The sequence below is a fragment of the Ceratotherium simum genome, chromosome 12 (genome assembly GCF_057802395.1).
Source record: "Ceratotherium simum simum isolate JZ-2026a chromosome 12, ASM5780239v1, whole genome shotgun sequence".
NCBI classification, from domain to species: Eukaryota; Metazoa; Chordata; class Mammalia; order Perissodactyla; family Rhinocerotidae; genus Ceratotherium; species Ceratotherium simum.
The window spans coordinates 39,337,084-39,352,493 of record NC_141911.1 but is presented as its reverse complement, the minus strand read 5'-3'; the positions used below and the strand labels follow the sequence as shown (position 1 = coordinate 39,352,493).

General features: G+C 42.6%; 1 protein-coding gene across 5 annotated transcripts in view; it reads right to left on the bottom strand.

Annotated features, from left to right (window-relative positions):
* The window catches only part of ZNF827 (zinc finger protein 827), a 173,354-nt gene that overhangs the window by 110,479 nt on the left and 47,465 nt on the right, over nucleotides 1-15,410 (bottom strand). For all 5 annotated transcript variants that reach the window (XR_015553812.1, XM_014780184.2, XM_014780186.2 and 2 more), the window contains exon 4: nucleotides 13,555-14,035. Coding sequence is in view for 4 of the 5 variants with exons in the window: in XM_014780184.2 (XP_014635670.1) it covers nucleotides 13,555-14,035 (481 nt within the window). In the remaining variant the exon portion in view is untranslated. The remainder of the gene's footprint in view (nucleotides 1-13,554; nucleotides 14,036-15,410) is intronic.

Sequence of the window (15,410 nt, the reverse complement as noted above, 5' to 3'; positions counted from 1 at the left end):
TGATACATAAGACTTAAGAAAAAAGATAAAGATACTTAGCATTGTTAGTACAACCCAGATTTAACAGAACTTCAATAAGACACTTAAAAAAATAACAGGCAAGCTGTATGTTGCTGGATTATAAATTTGCAAGGCACTTCATACCTGGTTTTCATTCTGACATTGTCAAGAATGGCATAAAATTAGTAAGGTGCTGGGGAAATATAAATATAGCTAATGGCAGATCAAAAACCACGTGGGAAACATTCGGTTACCCAAGTTTTAATTTCCCAAACACTTGGATCTAAATAGAAGATGTAAAAATAGAAAGATGAAGGCTACCCTGCTTTCTTTCAATTACCAGAAATATTTAAACCTAGAATAGTACATAAAGCCTGTATTTTAAAATAATTGTGACTGAAAAATTGCCATCGTTTTTTATTATCTTAAAAAAAAAAACATTCTCTTTCTACAGAGAAGGGTGGAATTAAAAATGTTTTCTTTTTTCTTTGGGGAAATTGCTAAGAGAAAAGCAATAATTTATGACTTACTGCCTAGTCTTTACTTCATTCTTACTACCAACAAAAAGATTTGTGCACATACAGAACTCAATTCATAATGGACTTTTCAAGCACCTGCCCCGACTTCTGTTTATGTATCTTAAAGTTTCCAGATATTCCACTTTTAACGTAGGGAGGAAGCTCCGTTAATCAACGGGCCCCTCCTCTCACTGTTTGTTCCAAACGTTTTAAGGCCTGAGCCACTCTGATTATAAATTATGTATATCTGTAAGCTCACACACTCAATGGTGTTGGGCTGCCATTTAAAGGAAACAAATAGGCTTTCTAAGGATTTACAAAGGATTCAAGATAATGGCTAATAGGGGAAAGGAACGGGAAAGCCACCGGGATAAAACGATTCGAAGTTTCCAAGCCTAATAGGCGGGCATTAACAAGTTGTAAAAGAAACTCCTCTTCATAGTTATAGCAAAGTGTCATTAGTTTGCATCAAAATTCTTTCCAAGCGCCCTCCTCAGGACAACTCTACATAACTCCCTTAAAGACCATAATTTGTTCCAATAATGCGTACAACTAGCATTTGAATAGTTAAACAAGAACTGATTCTTCTGTCAACCACAGCAGATAGGTATTATTATTACCTTCATTTTATAGGTGAGGAAACTATGGTCCCAAGAGGTTAACAGACTGACTCCTCCAAATCACAGAAATGCTAGACTCCAAGGCTTCTGGCTGAAAGTGCACCCCAGCTTTCTCCTTTCTCTCCAAGACAGCCCAAGCACCTTGAAGACGGATGCTAACCTAAACAGTTGGATTGTGGGTTTTGGAAAATAAGCGATATAGTATAAACTAAGCATTGTTAACAAGAAAGGGAAGGGTGGGGTGTAACCTGAAGGTAAGGGATGTTTTCTTGTAGGAAAGAATTTTGTGAAGATTTAACCAAGAGGGTGGAAGAGGAGTGGACTGCAACATGACTACTTCTGTTCTGTTTTGTCCATTCCCTCCGGTGAAGGAAAATGACACTTTCTTTGAATTTAATAAAACAGAGCTCTCTCTCAGTTCAGAATCTGGCAATTTTGTGAGTGCTAAATTGCTACATGAAAAAGCTGGGCCATTCAAAATTTTATTTACTACCTCACCCTAAAGCAGAGCCGAAGACTCTTGGACCTCGAAGAGACCGCAGATCAGTGGTTTTTAAACAATCTTCCAAGGAACCCTAAGATAAGCTTCAGGGTTCTGACAAATGTTTGTTTCAAATTTAAGTTTTTAAGATTATTTAAACTAATTAAAAATTTAATTTTAAAATGTGTACCCACAGCTGTGTTATACATAAAACGGCAACTCACTGGAGACCACTAATCTGTTAACTCGTGTTGCTAAGTTAATTCAGTTTTGTGTATTACTTGTAACGCAGTTTCTCCTGCTATCATAGGAGTGGTAGAGTTCTAGTAATATGTTATTAATAAGAAAGTGGTTGGCTATGCAATGATCTTTCAAAAAACTCAGGCTTGGGGGCAGGCCCGGTGGCATAGTGGTTAAGTTCGCGTGCTCCACTTCGGCAGCCTGGGGTTCACAGGTTCAGATCTCGGGTGCGGACCTATGCATAGCTTATTAAGCCATGCTGTGGCAGGCATCCCACATAAAGTAGAGGAAGATGGGCACGGATGTTAGCCCAGGGCCAATCTTCCTCAGCAAAAAGAGGAGGATTGGCAACAGATGTTAGCTCAGGGCTAATCTTCCTTACCAAAACAAAACAAAACAAAACCCTCAGGCCTGTACATATGTGTCCATGTAAAACTGTACAATCATGGTACTACTAGAGTCTAGGTGCATGTCTTAAATCAGACTTTCTCAGTCTCAGCACCATGGATATTCTGGGCTGGATAATTTGCTGTGGGAGACTGTCCTGCACATTACAGGGTGTTTAGCAGCATCCCTGGCCTCTATCCACTAGATGCCAAAAGCACTTCCCAGTTTTGAAAACAAAAAATTTCTCTAGACACCGCCAACTGTCTCCTGGGTACCCCTTGGTTGAGAACCACCACCTCAGATTAAATGCCAGAGTAGGTTCCAGTGTATCCGCTTTGGTGAAGCTTCTGATTGTGGCTGACAGACAGATGTATATATATGTAGATACATAGCTATATCTGGGTCTATCATTTATAGAGCACTTAATATGGGCGAGAGAGTATGCTAAGTGTTAACCTGGATTAACTTATCTGATCCTCCAACAACCCTCTGAAGTAGGTACTACTATTATCCCCATTTTGCAGATGAGTAATCTGAGACCAGAGAGATTAAATAAATTTCCAAATAACAGTTAATTGAGTAATAACCAAGAAGTTAATGTAGAATTACAGATGGCTTTAGTGCATATTGAAAGTTTTGGATGTTCTCGTCTGCCATTTATTATGATAAGTAATGAGAGAAGTTGCTAAATGTTGTCAACTTTGAAGCAAAACCTTTTTATTGTTGTATTCTTTCAAGAAGCTGGATAAATTTAATTAAAGAGATCCTGAGATTACAAGGTGAATTGTTAAAAATCTGCTCTCATTTGCCACATCGTCCCCGTGCAGTTTCTTGAAACTGCAATCAGTAAAATAAATTTAGAAATATTCTAGATGCTTATACTGCTCTAAGATCTTGCCCCAACACAACACTAATGTCATGTTTTGCGCTTATCTAATAGCAACTGTTTTCCAATGGCTGGACTTTTTAAATAAATAAATATAATAAATGTGAACTTAAAAAATAAAGTTATATTAAAAAATACATATTCTAAGTGTTTTCTATATTGAGTCTGCACTTAAGATTTTTTTTGAAAAAACAAAGAAACAAAATGAAAACCATCACTGTTTTCCATTCCCTTATTTTACAATCAGGAAACATAGGCTGAGAGAATGATATGACCTTTTTAAAATCACAGAGCTCGTTAATGATAGACCCAGAATCAGAGCTGAACTCTGCAGATTACAAATCAGTGCTGTTCTAACTACCCAAGTTCCCTTGTAAGCATAGTTAAGTACGTACACTCTGGCTGGGGACCTGGGATGTTTTGACAATTTGAGGCACTTTGGGTGAGAAAAAAATAAATTGCCTTCTGAAATCATAAGGAGAGCCAAGATTTAATTAAATAATAATTAATAACAGTAGAGCATTACTTTTAGACGTTAAGCATATTATATTCAAATAGAATGTTTACAACGTTAGCTAAATATTTTTAAATCTTGCCCTCTAATAAGGTCAACTACTTAATTTGCCTTGAGTAGTTTTATAATTAGTGTTTGGTGAAGTTGTAACCATCTTCTATTTCTTATCCCCACCTGAGCTAATCGTTGGCCACATTTCAGGATCTATGTCCCCAAACCAAGAACGCACAGGTCCCCCATGACAGCTACTCCGATTACAGACATAGTGACAAAGGGAAAACACAACAGCCTCTGGAGAAGGGTCAAGGGTAATAACAATGAACAGTGTCTCAAGAACTTCAAAATAAATAAATAAAGTTTTTCTGTGTGAACTAAACTACTAACGGCAACACATAATGAGCAAAAGAGCTACCTGCAGTAATCCACTTAACAGACAGGATATCTCCCTCGTCAAAAGCAGGAAGGGCAAGTCCTGGAAAACCGATCAAGCCATGAGTAAATGTGAAAGAAAGCTGTATTTTAAATTCATACTATTAACACATCCAAAGAAGAAATGTATGAACAGCATGAAGTGATTTGAGACTAGAAAAAAGAAAATCTAAAGATTGGATAACATATTTCCAACACTTTCCGGGGAAGTTGGTGACCATCTGCCCCAAATAACATGTCCTCTTGATTGTTACACTTGTCATTTTAAATTACTGTGCCAACATTCTGGTTTATACACTGATTTTTAAATGACTTTTGTCATTGTGAAACACCCAGAGAGTGTGAAGAACACTGGGCCGTGGTAGACTGTAAAGTGGCCATCATGATTCCCCTCCCTGAAAGCCCACCCCTTTGCAACGTGACTTTGCAGATCCTCCCATCGAGAGGTGGAGTAAATCTTCCCACTCTTTGAATCTGGACTGGAGTTGTGGCTTGCTTTGGTCGATAGAAGGTGGTGGAAGGGATGGTGGGCCAGTTTTGAGCCTAGCCTCCACGGGCCTTGTGCACTTCTGCTCTCTCCTGTGGAACCCTGCCCAGTTGCTATGTGAACGATCCTGTGCTAGCCCGTTGAAGGATGAGAGACCTTAGGAAACAGAGAGAGGCCATTCCAGCTGAGACCATCAAGACCAGCCAGCTCCCAGTTGACCTGGCAATGGACTGCAGATGGATGAGTCAGCCCAGGAGAGACCAGAAAAAGCACCCTGTTCAGCCATGCCCAAATGTCAATCCACAAAATCGTAAGCTAACTAAATGGCTATTGTTTTGAGCTGCTAAATTGTGGAATGGTGTGGTACTTAACAAACTGTGTGACCAACTCTAGTTCTTAGACTTGGTTGTACAAGCTGAGGTCTTGGAACATGGGACATGAGACAACATCAAGGTGCTCATACTCTTTGAGGCTCCCTCTGAACAGTCTGCTTTCTTTCCATAGACCACAAATCTATTCCATCTTCTTTTTTACAGCCTTATGGAGCTGGTTGTGAATTTGCAAATCTTTTTTCTTTTTTGGTGAGGAAGATGGGCCCTGAGCTAACATCTGTTGCCAATCTTCCTCTTTTTGCTTGAGGAAGATTGTCACTGAGCTAACATCTGTGCCAGTCTTCCTCTACTTAGTATGTGGGATGCCACCACAGCATGGCCTGATGAGCGGTGCATAGGTCCGTGCCTGGGATCCAAACCCGCGAATCCTGGGCTGCTGAGGTGGAGCACATGAACTTAACCATTACGCCACTGAGCCAGCCTCGCAAATCTTTTTTAAGTAGAATAATATTAAAACCTCTGAAAACCTGACTTCCCAAATATGACTAATGGAATATCTTTCTTATAATCCATCATGGAACGCAGTGTGGATGGTACCAAGATAAAAGATGTTCTAAAAGAAACATTATCTCTCCCCCATAGCACCTTGAAACATAGCTGAAGAAGCAAGACTAATACACAAGCAATAGACTGCAATAAGCAATAATTCAAGCAGCAACCTGGATGATAAAGACTAAGTACCACTGGAATTCATGGGGGTGGGCAGGGGCAGTAAAGACCAGAATAACAGGAAAAGGTTTTATTGAAGAAGTGGGAACTAAAGTATTCTTGAAAAAGATGGCTAGCATTTGCATAGGCCAGACAGTAGGGGAAGGTATCACAGGAATGGGCCCCAACGTTGCTAGAAATTCTCTACAAAGATACAGAATCACTGTGGGTCAGAGATGCATGAAAATACTTTAGTTTTAATAACACTACTAATTCTTTGTAGAAAAAGTTTTTTGTTTCCCCCATTTTATCTAACAGGAGGAAGATATATGGAACTCCATGGTTCAAATTATCAGACCCCTGGAACAACATGAGGGAAGGCACAGAAATGGAAATGAGAGGGATGTGTCTATGAGCTGGCGAAGACTGTCAACCTGTTCCTCAAGAGGAGTGGGGATACAGTGACTCAGATGAAAGGAGCCAGGCAGGGGCATAACCTGATGCTAGACGAATTGGAAGAAGAGTCCATCAGAATGCTTTGAAGGGCCTGCTGGGGTGGAGAAGGCACCAGGGAGGGAGCTGGAGGGGCAAGCTGTCTAGGTGTGAGGTGATGACCAGGAAAGGCTGCATGTGAAGGGATGGATTATAGATATATTTTGAAGACACAAAAAATTTAACCAGATTAGTGACTGAATTAGCATGCATTAGAAATGATGCCATGGTTTGAAGCCAAAGAAAATAAACAGTGAAGCAGACGGAGGTCAAAAGACAGTCGGCTCAACTGGGGAAAAAAATTAGGTAATAGCTAATTAAGTGGTCACTAGCCAAGGTTCTGCAGTTAGGCGGTGCTGACTCTTTGTTCTGCCCCTTGTAGCTGAAACCTTTTAAGCCCCAGCCTCTTCATCTATAAAATAGGTTTAATGTTATTGATCCCATAAGGCTGTGGGAGGGTTAAATGAGAAATTACATGAAGCTGTTGGCACAGTGCCTGGCTCTCTGTAAACACATCTGATTAGTAATATCACTTATAATAATAGCAGTAGAGGTAGTAACAATAGTAGCAACAGTAGTAGTGAGTAGAAGAAAACATATTTCTGAGGGAAGAAAGAAAATGACTTGAATTCAGTTTTGCAGAAATATAGACTCTGATAAATTTTCCCAAGGGTCTATCAAGATAAAAAATTATTCTCAGCGGGGCCGGCCTGGTGGCGTAGTGGTTGGGTTCTCGCACTCCACTTCGGCGGCCTGGGGTTTGTGGGTTCGGATCCCAGGTGGAGACCTATGCACCACTCATCAAGCCATGCTGTGATGGCATCCCACATACAAAATAGAGGAAGATTGGCACAGATGTTAGCTCAGGGCCAGTCTTCCTCAGGGGAAAAAAAAAATCATTCTCAGAGCAATTCTAGAATTAGCTATACTCTAACCAGCACAGTGAGGAAAGAAAGATCTGGATTCCACTCATGACCCTTTTACAGTCACTCATGCTGAGTCTTGGTTTCCTCATCTACATGCTTGTTACAAGACAATGTATTTGGAAATACGCTGTACACTATAAAGTTCTACAGAAATATAAGTTGGCCTTACTGTTACTACTGTATTTGCACTAAATAATTCCTGAAAAGCCTAAAAGTATTAATGCAACTTCCAGTGGTGTCTAACATACAACCTTCAGAGAATGGCTCCATGCTGGGGATTCTGGCTAACTCTACAACAAAAGGCAGAGAACAGAGCCAACTTCCAGTTTTGCTGCTTCCTTACTCTGTGTTTTGGGGTACAGGAGGCCTGGGAGAGGGAACGCTGAAACCAGGCCTCCTGGATTAGAATCCCAGTTCTGCCACTTATTAGCTGTGTAAACCTGGGCAAGTCTCTCTCTTTTTTTTTTGTGAGGAGGACTAGCCCTGAGCTAACATCCGTGGCCATCTTCCTCTACTTTATATGGGACGCTGCCCCAGCATGGCTTAACAAGCGGTGCGTCGGTGCGCGCCCAGGATCCGAACCTGCGAACCCCAGGCCGCTGCAGCGGAACGCGTGCACTTAACCGCTTGTGCCACCGGGCCGGCTGGTGGGCAAGTCTCTTAACCTCTCCGTTTCTCAGTTTTCATCTGTAAAATGGGAATACTAATACTACCAACCTATAGGGTTGTTAGGAAGTTCAAATGAATTAAACAGCACAGAGTAAGCACTATATGAGTGATTAAGGAAAAATAATAAACAATGAGTAAATGTCACAAAGTCTCCATCGATGGAAGTTTCTGTGCACGTGTGTGTAACTCTAGGCCCCACCTTCTTGTAATGCCACCTGCTCCCTTCTGTGACTCAGATCAGCCCTTGTCTCATGGAGTAGCAAGTCACTGAAGAACAAGAGGTACCCTCTCCCTCTCATATGAATCACCACCAGGGTCAATGAAACCCAGGATTTCAAAAGGGCATTCAGGCTGCCTACATGTATAAGGCACTAAATGCAGCTGCTGACACCGGGGTCAAGGAGTCACATGATCAGGGAGCACCCATCAAGAGAAAAGCAAGACAGGGCACAAAGAAGAGCCAACTGGAGATGCAGAGGAAGGTCATCAAAAATAACCCCATGGGAGGGGGAGCCCAGTGGCGCAGCGGTTAAGTGCTCGTGCTCTGCTGCAGCGGCCCAGGGTTCAGATCCCGGGCACACACACACGCACCGCTTGTGAAGCCATGCTGTGGCGGTGTCCCATATAAAGTAGAGGAAGATGGGCACAGATGTCAGCCTAGGGCCGATCTTCCTCAGCAAAAAGAGGAGGATTGGCATTGGATGTTAGCTCAGGGCTAATCTTCCTCACAAAAAATAACTAAATAAATAAACTCATGGGGGAAGGCAAACCTGGAGGTGTGGAGTGGGAGAGCCTCGGCCCCTGCCACTGCAGTCTTAGGATGTGAATAGCACAAAGGTGGATTCACTTGCAAGAAGGCTCAGTTCTTCAGATGTTTTACAGAAAGCCAATCAGAGCCACCAGGCAATAAGGACGACCTGGTTTACCGGGCATCTCCCATCCCTCCTTCTCCAGCAGCACAAACAAAGGTATCACAGGATAAGACAGTTGCCATTTACAGTAACCAGAGATGAATAAAATTGTGTGAAATAGACAAAAGAGGCAGAACAAAGGCCTAGAGGAAACTGCAAGATATGACACAAACACATTCACTAGCTCCCTTTCATTTATACAAGAAAACCTTGGCTATTTTATGGCTGAGTTCTAATAATTCAGGAACAATTCAGCTTGTACCCATGTGTAAGTCACTGCTTTAAAAAAACCATCTCTCCTACTTAAAATTATTTTGGACTCAATTTTATAAAATTAATATAATGTGGGAGACAGTATAACATTTTTTTTTGCCAGTTTCTAAATTAAAAATAGTTGAAATGACTTGTATCTTTTATTTTGGAAAACTAGAGACAAAAAGATATTCCCAGCCAACAACTGAGGTGCCAAGTTTCTGTCAACCGCTTGGTTTTAATTTGGAGAGTTAGAATTAAATTTTGTATCTTGAAAAGTATAGTTTTCAGAAAGAGAAATGATGTAAGGCCATAGCAGGCAACTTTTAATCAGGCATCTAATGATTATACTCCCAGCTCCCTGATGCTCTAAATGAGTCTTGAGACTTTCTAGTTCTAACTGGAGAACATTAAGATGCTTCTTTTAAGTCTCCTGTCATGAGGCCCCACGAGGAAAAACACGGGGTTCAATGGACATGACTCACCCAGGCCTCTCGTTCATGTCAACCTTGACCTATGGCGAAGGCCTCAGACCCATTTCACATCACCAGGCCCCTTTTCATGGTCTGAGATGGAAAGCAAGGAAAGAGAGCTGTACTGAAAAAAAAAAATAGCTGTATTGAAAAAACTGTACCAAGTTTATATTCCACATCAGTGGGCCTTGGTCCTGGCTGCACGTTAGAATTATTTGAGGATTTTAAAGAAAATACCAATGTCTAGGCCCTATCCTAGATCAACTAAATCATAATTTCCGGGAGTGGGGCTGGGCCCTGGCATTTGTAAGAAACTCCCAGGTAAGTGTAATGTGCAGCTGAGGTTAGAACTGGTGCTGGAGAAGGGAGGGAAGGCCCAGAAGCAGCAGGAACTCAGGTGCTCCATGGTTGGGTAAGCACCCCTCCCCTGTACCCCACAGTCACGAGACCACTGGATCACTTGCCCTGACATGCATATGTCTCTGGCTCCCAAGAAAGACTCGTACAAATACGTAGGGCTGTAGCCCTCAAAGGTCTGCATCCTAGGCTGAAACCCTGAGCAAAGTTTACGAAACTATTTTTTCTGTCAGCCCAGAAAGCCAGCAGCAGGGGTTGCCCCATCCTCTTCCCTGAATCAATTATGCTGCTGAGCCTGGGAGCCTCAGTTCTAGGGAGCGACATTAATCTTGAAGGACCAAGGAATGTTAAGCGTGGACTCAGGCAGAGGAATAGTTGATCATTGGAGAAAGGGTTTGATTTCACAATCACATACCCCAAGAAACCTCAAAACGTGGGTGGGGGTGGGTGAAGGATTTAGAGTCCTTTTAAAACAGCATTCCACCAGCAATTTTTAATCCCTCTGGGTTCCCTTAAATCATCTTTATGCTTAGTTTTAGTTGAAGGGGCAAGAAAGACCCGCCTTAATAACCATGCAAGAAAAAATCAAGTGTTTTCCATCTCTCTCTTGGAAACAAGTAGGTATGTGCACGCTTGAATTTGTCACTGTGCTCCAGTTCTGCAGACAGTGATGTGGCTGGCACAGGGACTTGCAGACTCCGTCCCCACAAACAGCTGCACCCTACAGTCCCAGCAGGTGCACACACAGAACCCAGCTCAAAAATTTGTCGCAAGAACAATGGCGCCCTTATGACTCCGAGGGACATGGCCCAATGCTAACCACTACTGCACCACATTTGATGAGGGAAAGAGCTAGAAACTCAGCAGCAGCTCCCTGGGATTTAGCCTTTGGATCCCTCGATCATAGCCACAGACACAGCCAGGTAGCGCACCGCAGTGACAGCAGTTATCAATTATAGAATCTGACCAACCAGAAAGTTAGTGGAATTAAAAAAAAAAAATCCCTCCAGAAAATGTATTCCTTTCCTTTTAACATATCTTCTCCTCGTGGGGGCTGCATTGCCACAGCCACCAAGTTTACATTTACATCCAAATATGCACACACACACAAAAAATTACCGATGCATCTCACTCCCCGGTGACTTTATAACAGGTTGCTAGGTAACAGTGCATACAAGTCAGGTTTCAGGACCTCTAGTAAGCCACCATAAAATAGCTGTATGGGCCTTTTGCATAAATAGTGTGCATTTCTTATCTGTTTTCTTATGCCAATTGATCAGTCAGTAAATACTCTGACTGCCAAATGTAAACACGTCCCCGTCAATAGCTAACTGAGAAAACAGATCACAGTATAAGGCTTTGGTGTGCAGTCTTTCACCCAACCTACCAACTGGCTTCTCCTCTTGTGTCTTTCCTGTTTGCAATCCTGGCTCTCAGGAGCCGCAGGCCTTGTCTTACACTCCCTGAGACTGGGTCTGGAGCTAGTTACAGCCTGATGGGGGGCGCTCAAAGCTGAGCCCAGCAGGAGCAGTGGATCAACCACCAGCATTTTATCCAAAGACCAAACCTTCCTTCATCCTCTCTCACCTTCCTCCCAATTTAAAAACTTGCTGGAGTCATGGAGTAAAGGGACTAACCCCTTAACTAAGAGTTCCTCACCCCCACTTAGTTTCCCCTGTCTAAGTAAGGAGACGTCCCCCTTCCTAAGCTATGCTAAGTGAATACACTGTCTGCATTCCTTCCCGTGGAAGTGCCCTAGAAGGGCCCAGAACAGGAGCCCCTTTTGCTGTAATATTGGCAGGATAGACCATCAAGGAAGAACCAGAGATCCCCTGGAGGTGAAAACCTAAAGGATCAGCAAAAAGAAAATGAGAAACGTGCACTTTCCTCACATCTTCAGAAATATTTAAATATAAAACTCAAAGTCTCTAAAAGCACATTTTCCCCTGGATTGGGATGCAAGAGGAAGAAGGTGGGGGGAAGAGGGGTAGAGAGCCCTGTTCTTCAGTGCCAGTCAGACGCATTTTAATTCCTGGGACTTTGTCATTTCCAGTAGGGGGCCTCCTGACTCTCGCTGCAGACTGGGGACCCTCACAGTAACAGTCTCTGCTCTCTTCTCCTCAGTCCATTTCTGTGACGCCTCATTTCCACCCTCTACCTTTCCTCATTTCTTCCAACTAGTGTCGCCCACTCCTGAGGGGCAAAGATCCGGGGTGATGGGGACATTCCAAAAGACCTGCCTGAAGTGTCATAGAGCGCAGGGACTTCAGAGGGAAGCTGAACCTCTAATTCACCTGGCAATGACATTTAGTGAAATGTGACTCACAGTCCATTTAAAGGAAGGCGGTGACCAATTATTCTCCATTTAAAAGGGTATTGTCAATCTCCAAAGAGCTGAAATGGCATTTGGGAATCATCGTGGGGACTGCCGTCTTCACTGAAAGACAGAACCAATTCTCAGTTGACCTTTCTCCACCCTCCACGTCTCTTTTAAAATTTAAAATCATACTTTTAAAAAGGTAATGAGTAGCAGCACGATCCCACACGTTTTAGCCTTCCAAAAAAGTCAGGAAAAATAGTGCTCCCTCAACATCTCTACACCCCCTATTCGACTCCACTACTTAATCAAAGAAATCGAAAAAAAAGGACAAAAACTTAAAAAAAAAATCATATATAATTTGATGGCGAAAGTGATGCCGATCAATAATAAATTTTTATAACTTTTACTCCAGCTTCTTTCCAAAAGGTATTAGGGCAGTTGGAAAAAAATGTTAAAAAAATTTTTTTTAATTCCACTTCACATGAGGTACCTAGAGTAGTTAAATTCATAGAGACAGAAAGTAGAATAGTGGTTACCAGAGGCTGAGGCAAGGGTGGAATGGGAATTATTGTTTAATGGGTACAAGGTTTCAGTTTTTTTTTTTTTTTTTTCTGTGAGAAAGATCAGCCCTGAGCTAACATCCATGCTAATCCTCCTCTTTTTGCTGAGGAAGACCGGCTCTGAGCTAACATCTATTGCCAATCCTCCTCCTTTTTGTCCCCCCAAAGCCCCAGTAGATAGTTGTATGTCATAGTTGCACATCCTGCTAGTTGCTGTACGTGGGACGCGGCCTCAGCATGGCTGGAGAAGCGGTGTGTCGGTGCGCACCCGGGATCTGAACCCGGGCCGCCAGCAGCGGAGCGCGCGCACTTAACCGCTAAGCCACAGGGCCGGCCCAAGGTTTCAGTTTTGAGCGATGAAAAAGTTCAGGAGACGGATGGTGGTGATGGTTACACAACAATGTGAATGTGCTTAATGCCAAAGAACTGTATACTAAAAACAGTAAATTTCACGTCAGGTATATTTTACCACAATAAGAAATTTTCCACTAGAAGAAAAAATTAAAGATAATTTTTATCATTTGCTCAAATTTTAAAACCATAATTCCTAATAGTATTCTCTGTATGTATGTCCTTTAAAAATCTTTCAAATTAAGGCAATAAAGAACTTGAATAAGGCAAAATGAGATATTCCATACAAGCACCTCAAAAAACCCAATGCAGAGACAAGTTCACACAAAGGTCACATGAAGAACTGCCACCAACTGGGCTCACCACGTGACCTGTCCCCCACTGACCTGTCCCCCACAACAAGAACCCATCAAGGGGGAAAACCAGAAGGAAATCAACAATCCCTATTGTTTCTAGACCCAAATCACAGCAATGTCTACTTCCAAAGGACTGCAAAAAAAAAAAGTCAAGGAGAACATTTAGGAAAGTGCAAACTATTCAAATTTTAAGGGATCCTGAAATCATCTAGTCCTACAAGCTCGTTTAATAGATAGAATACTGGTAGAGAGAGAGAGAGAAAGAATACAACCCTCTGCAAGTACCTGACAGCTTCATGAGAAAATCAGACGCCATCTTAACAGAGATGTCCTGGCTGAACAATGCTGACGCACTGTTGGCCACATGCTCGGAGGGGTCTCTCAGCTTTGTGTGGTTGGCCGACCTGTCGGCAGCATTCAGGGTAAAGGAGGTTGGCAGGCCGTTATCGTCCTTGGGTTCCTCCTTCACCAGCAAAGGCGAGACGCCAGCCCCACCCTGGCTAGTCCTCTCTGGAGTGTTGGACGTCATCATGGTTCCCACTAGCTCTGTCCCTCCTCCTTCCCTTTGCTGCCCCAGGCAGGCACTGTCACTGAGGTGGGGAGATCCCTTGACATCTGGGTCTGGGATCTCATCCTTCACCTTGGCTTCTGTCCTCAGGAAGTGCTGATGGCAACGCATGTGGAGTTTCAGGCTGAAGTGGCGTGAGGAAGTGAAAGGGCAAAGCTGGCACTGAAAGGTCTCTCCCCGGTCCTGGTGCTGATGAACCTGACGAAGAAGCAAGAAGAGTGAGCTATCCACCATGTGTTTATGGCAAATGCCTTGTTGTACATCCACACTATCATCCACAATTTACTCACAGTATGAAGCGCTGGCCCAGGAAACACTATACCCAGAGGAGCATTATTATGGTGCTCCAGATAATGAGGTTGAACCCTAAACATAAAGCAGGTCCACGTAGGTTAAGAGTCCATCATTAGAGCCACACTCACAACTGAGAATGCTATCTGACACTGGAGGCCATTTTGGGTAGAACCCTCCTAATATTTGTAGTCATCCAATCTCGGTTGATGTCTTCAGAGAAAATATTATAAACCCAGCACAATGCAAACTTATCTAATTACTAGTTGGGGGTCAAAAGAGGTAACCTCGTCAAGTAATGCCTCTCACAATAATAATACTTTGCATGTACCCAATTATTGTCACCCAGAGCATTAGTTATGTTTTGCAAACATAATTTCAATTTTCAAAATGCTTCTCTAGGTAATTAAGAACGTGGAAAAATAACGTCTCCAGGGTATTCCTGTTTCATAGACAGGGAAATTGAGACCCCAGAGTGAGTGAGCTGAGCAATGAAAAAATGAAGAAATAGAGTGGAAGAAAAACCAAGGTCTGATCCCCACGAAGTACTCTCAGCAAGACGAAACCAGTGTTTCCAAAAGCGGTTATATCACGCTCCAGATTCTGATGTCTGCAATGAAAGAATGCAGACTTTTAAATCCAGTTCCAGCCTTGCAGGCACGATACCTGTAAAAATTGCGAGAAACTTTCTTTCTTCCCGTCACTACCAAATTTAGTGCTTGAAAAAGTGAGGAAATCACTGCGCTGGCCCGAGCCAGGCTTCGAGCTGGCAGGTGCTCATAAGCTTGTAACTTCCCCATTCATCTCTGCCAATGTACTTCAGCGCTGACCTGCTACACCCTGCTATTTCAGGACTGGCCCTCCCTTGCGTAGAAACTGCCAATCGTGTAGATTTGGGCCAAGTGATTTGGGGAATTGTATGATCTGGATAAACAAGTACGTGATTGGAATTCAAAACCAAAACAAAACTGACCCCTCCTCTCTCAGTGGTGATCTAAGCGGGATTTGAACCCAGGTCTAACAAAGGTTAAAGGCTAGTTTGTTAATCCACTGCACCACCTGGCCCCTCTGTGTAGGCTTCCTTTCCAAGAGAGCAAGTTTTATTACAGCTGTTTATGCATTCTGAATGCAATCCAAAAGTATTATTCACCAGCCAAAACATACTTTTAAATAATGTTAAGTGACCAACAAAAGCAAAGAAATTAAAAGTTAATGGTGAGATCCTGTCGCTACAGCACCCCACTGTGGCTTTTTGAAAAAAACAACAGAAGAGATTCTGGGT